This window comes from Capricornis sumatraensis, chromosome 16 (assembly GCF_032405125.1).
Source record: "Capricornis sumatraensis isolate serow.1 chromosome 16, serow.2, whole genome shotgun sequence".
In the NCBI taxonomy this organism is placed as follows: Eukaryota; Metazoa; Chordata; class Mammalia; order Artiodactyla; family Bovidae; genus Capricornis; species Capricornis sumatraensis.
The window spans coordinates 46706897-46708739 of NC_091084.1; the positions used below are offsets into that span (position 1 = coordinate 46706897).

The following is a 1843-nucleotide window of genomic DNA, read 5'->3' on the forward strand; positions in this document are numbered from 1 at the left end:
CCATTATTACACACTTTCAGTACACTAACAATATCTCCACTGTTTTCTCTATCAGAACTTATCTGCAAGACCTGGTTTCTCTGGACAGGGAAACTATATTCTTCTCTGGTTTCCTATAGCACATTCACTATACTAATCATACATTCATTTATTTAACAAGTCTTTCTTCAGGACATTTTGTTCCCAAGCACTAGTTCCTTGTGATGCTGAGATAAAATACACACTGTTGTTGAGAAGAATGTGTATAAACTTGGGATAGTGAAATTTGAACATGCAAACAAAAACAAAAGTCACAACCTAGTATAAATAATGGCAATTGTTTACATTTCAGGGTCTCAACTAAAGTAGGGAGACTAGCAGTGAAATTGTGGAGATGAGTAAATAAAATTGGGAACCAAATTGTAGATAGAATCAATAGGATTTTATTAGATGTGGTACAAAGAAAGACAGAAGGAAAGATTGGGTAGATTATGGTGTCATTCTACAGACATAAAACATAGGAAGAGCAGTCCAAAGAAGGATGAGTTTGGTTTGGAGGAGGCTGAGTTTCAGATATTAATTGGATTTCCAACTGGAGACTTCTAAAGAACAACTGAAACTATAGATCTGGAATTCGGGAGAGAGATCCTTGTAGGAGTCAAGGTTGGAGAGGTGTTTTAAAATAATTAATTAAAAAAAAAAGAACATAATTGAGATCCTGGAAAGTGAGGTTGAACCCTTCTCCTTTTATGCAAAGAGGAAACACACACACACACAAATCCTGTAAAGCACTATATTTACAGGCAGCGCAGAAGAGGAAATCATTGTGAATGAGTCTATGGAATAAGCAAAGAAAACAAAGTGTGTAGAATGAGTGCATAACAGAAATGAATATTCACATTTCCCTCAACAGGAACAATTCTCAGAGGACATGGAAGCTGGAAACCACACCAGCGTGATGGAGTTCATCCTTTTGGGGTTAACAGAGGATCCTACACTTTGTGTCATCTTCTTTGTGCTATTTCTAGGCATATATGTTATCATTTTAGTGGGTAATATCACCATAATTATTTTAATAGTAAGTTGTTCCCAACTTCACTCCCCTATGTACCTTTTCCTTGGCCATTTGGCTTTTGTTGACATTGGTTGTTCTACATCTGTCACACCTATGATGATTATAGGATTTCTTAGACATAGACTAGCCCTCCCAGTTGCTGGCTGTGAAGCCCAGCTCTGTTCTATGGTGATGTTTGGGTCAGCTGATTGCTTCCTGCTGGCTGTCATGGCCTATGATCGTTATGTGGCCATCTGCTTGCCCCTTTTCTACTCCACCCGTATGTCCCCCAGAGTGTGTGTCCTCTTGGTGGGGGGTTCCTATCTCGGTGGGTGTGTCAATGCTTGGACATTTGGTAGTTGCTTACTGACTCTGTCTTTCTGTGGACCAAATCAGATAGATCACTTTTTCTGTGACTTCTCCCCTTTGTTGAAACTTTCCTGCTCAGATGTCTCCACTACTGAGATTATCCCTTCCATCTCTTCTGGCTCCATCCTTGTGGTCACAGTGTCTGTCATCGCTCTCTCTTACATCTGCATCCTCAGCACCATCCTGAAGATGCGCTCCACTGAAGGGAGACACAAGGCCTTCTCCACCTGCACCTCTCACCTCACCACAGTCACTCTCTACTATGGAACGATTACCTTCGTTTATGTGATGCCCAACTCCAGCTACTCAACTGAGCAGAATAGAGTAGTGTCTGTGTTCTACACAGTGGTGATCCCCATGCTGAATCCCCTCATCTACAGTCTGAGGAACAGAGACGTAAAGGAGGCCCTGAGAAAGGCAATGGTCAGAATATATTCTTAG

The 1843-nt window shown here is 41.0% G+C and overlaps 1 protein-coding gene across 1 annotated transcript; it reads left to right on the forward strand.

Annotated features, from left to right (window-relative positions):
* Window positions 1-910: 910 nt before the first annotated feature.
* Window positions 911-1843, forward strand: LOC138092763 (olfactory receptor 5P1-like). The gene has a single exon (XM_068988817.1). The coding sequence runs from the start codon at window positions 911-913 to the stop codon at window positions 1841-1843; it is 933 nt and encodes a 310-aa protein (XP_068844918.1).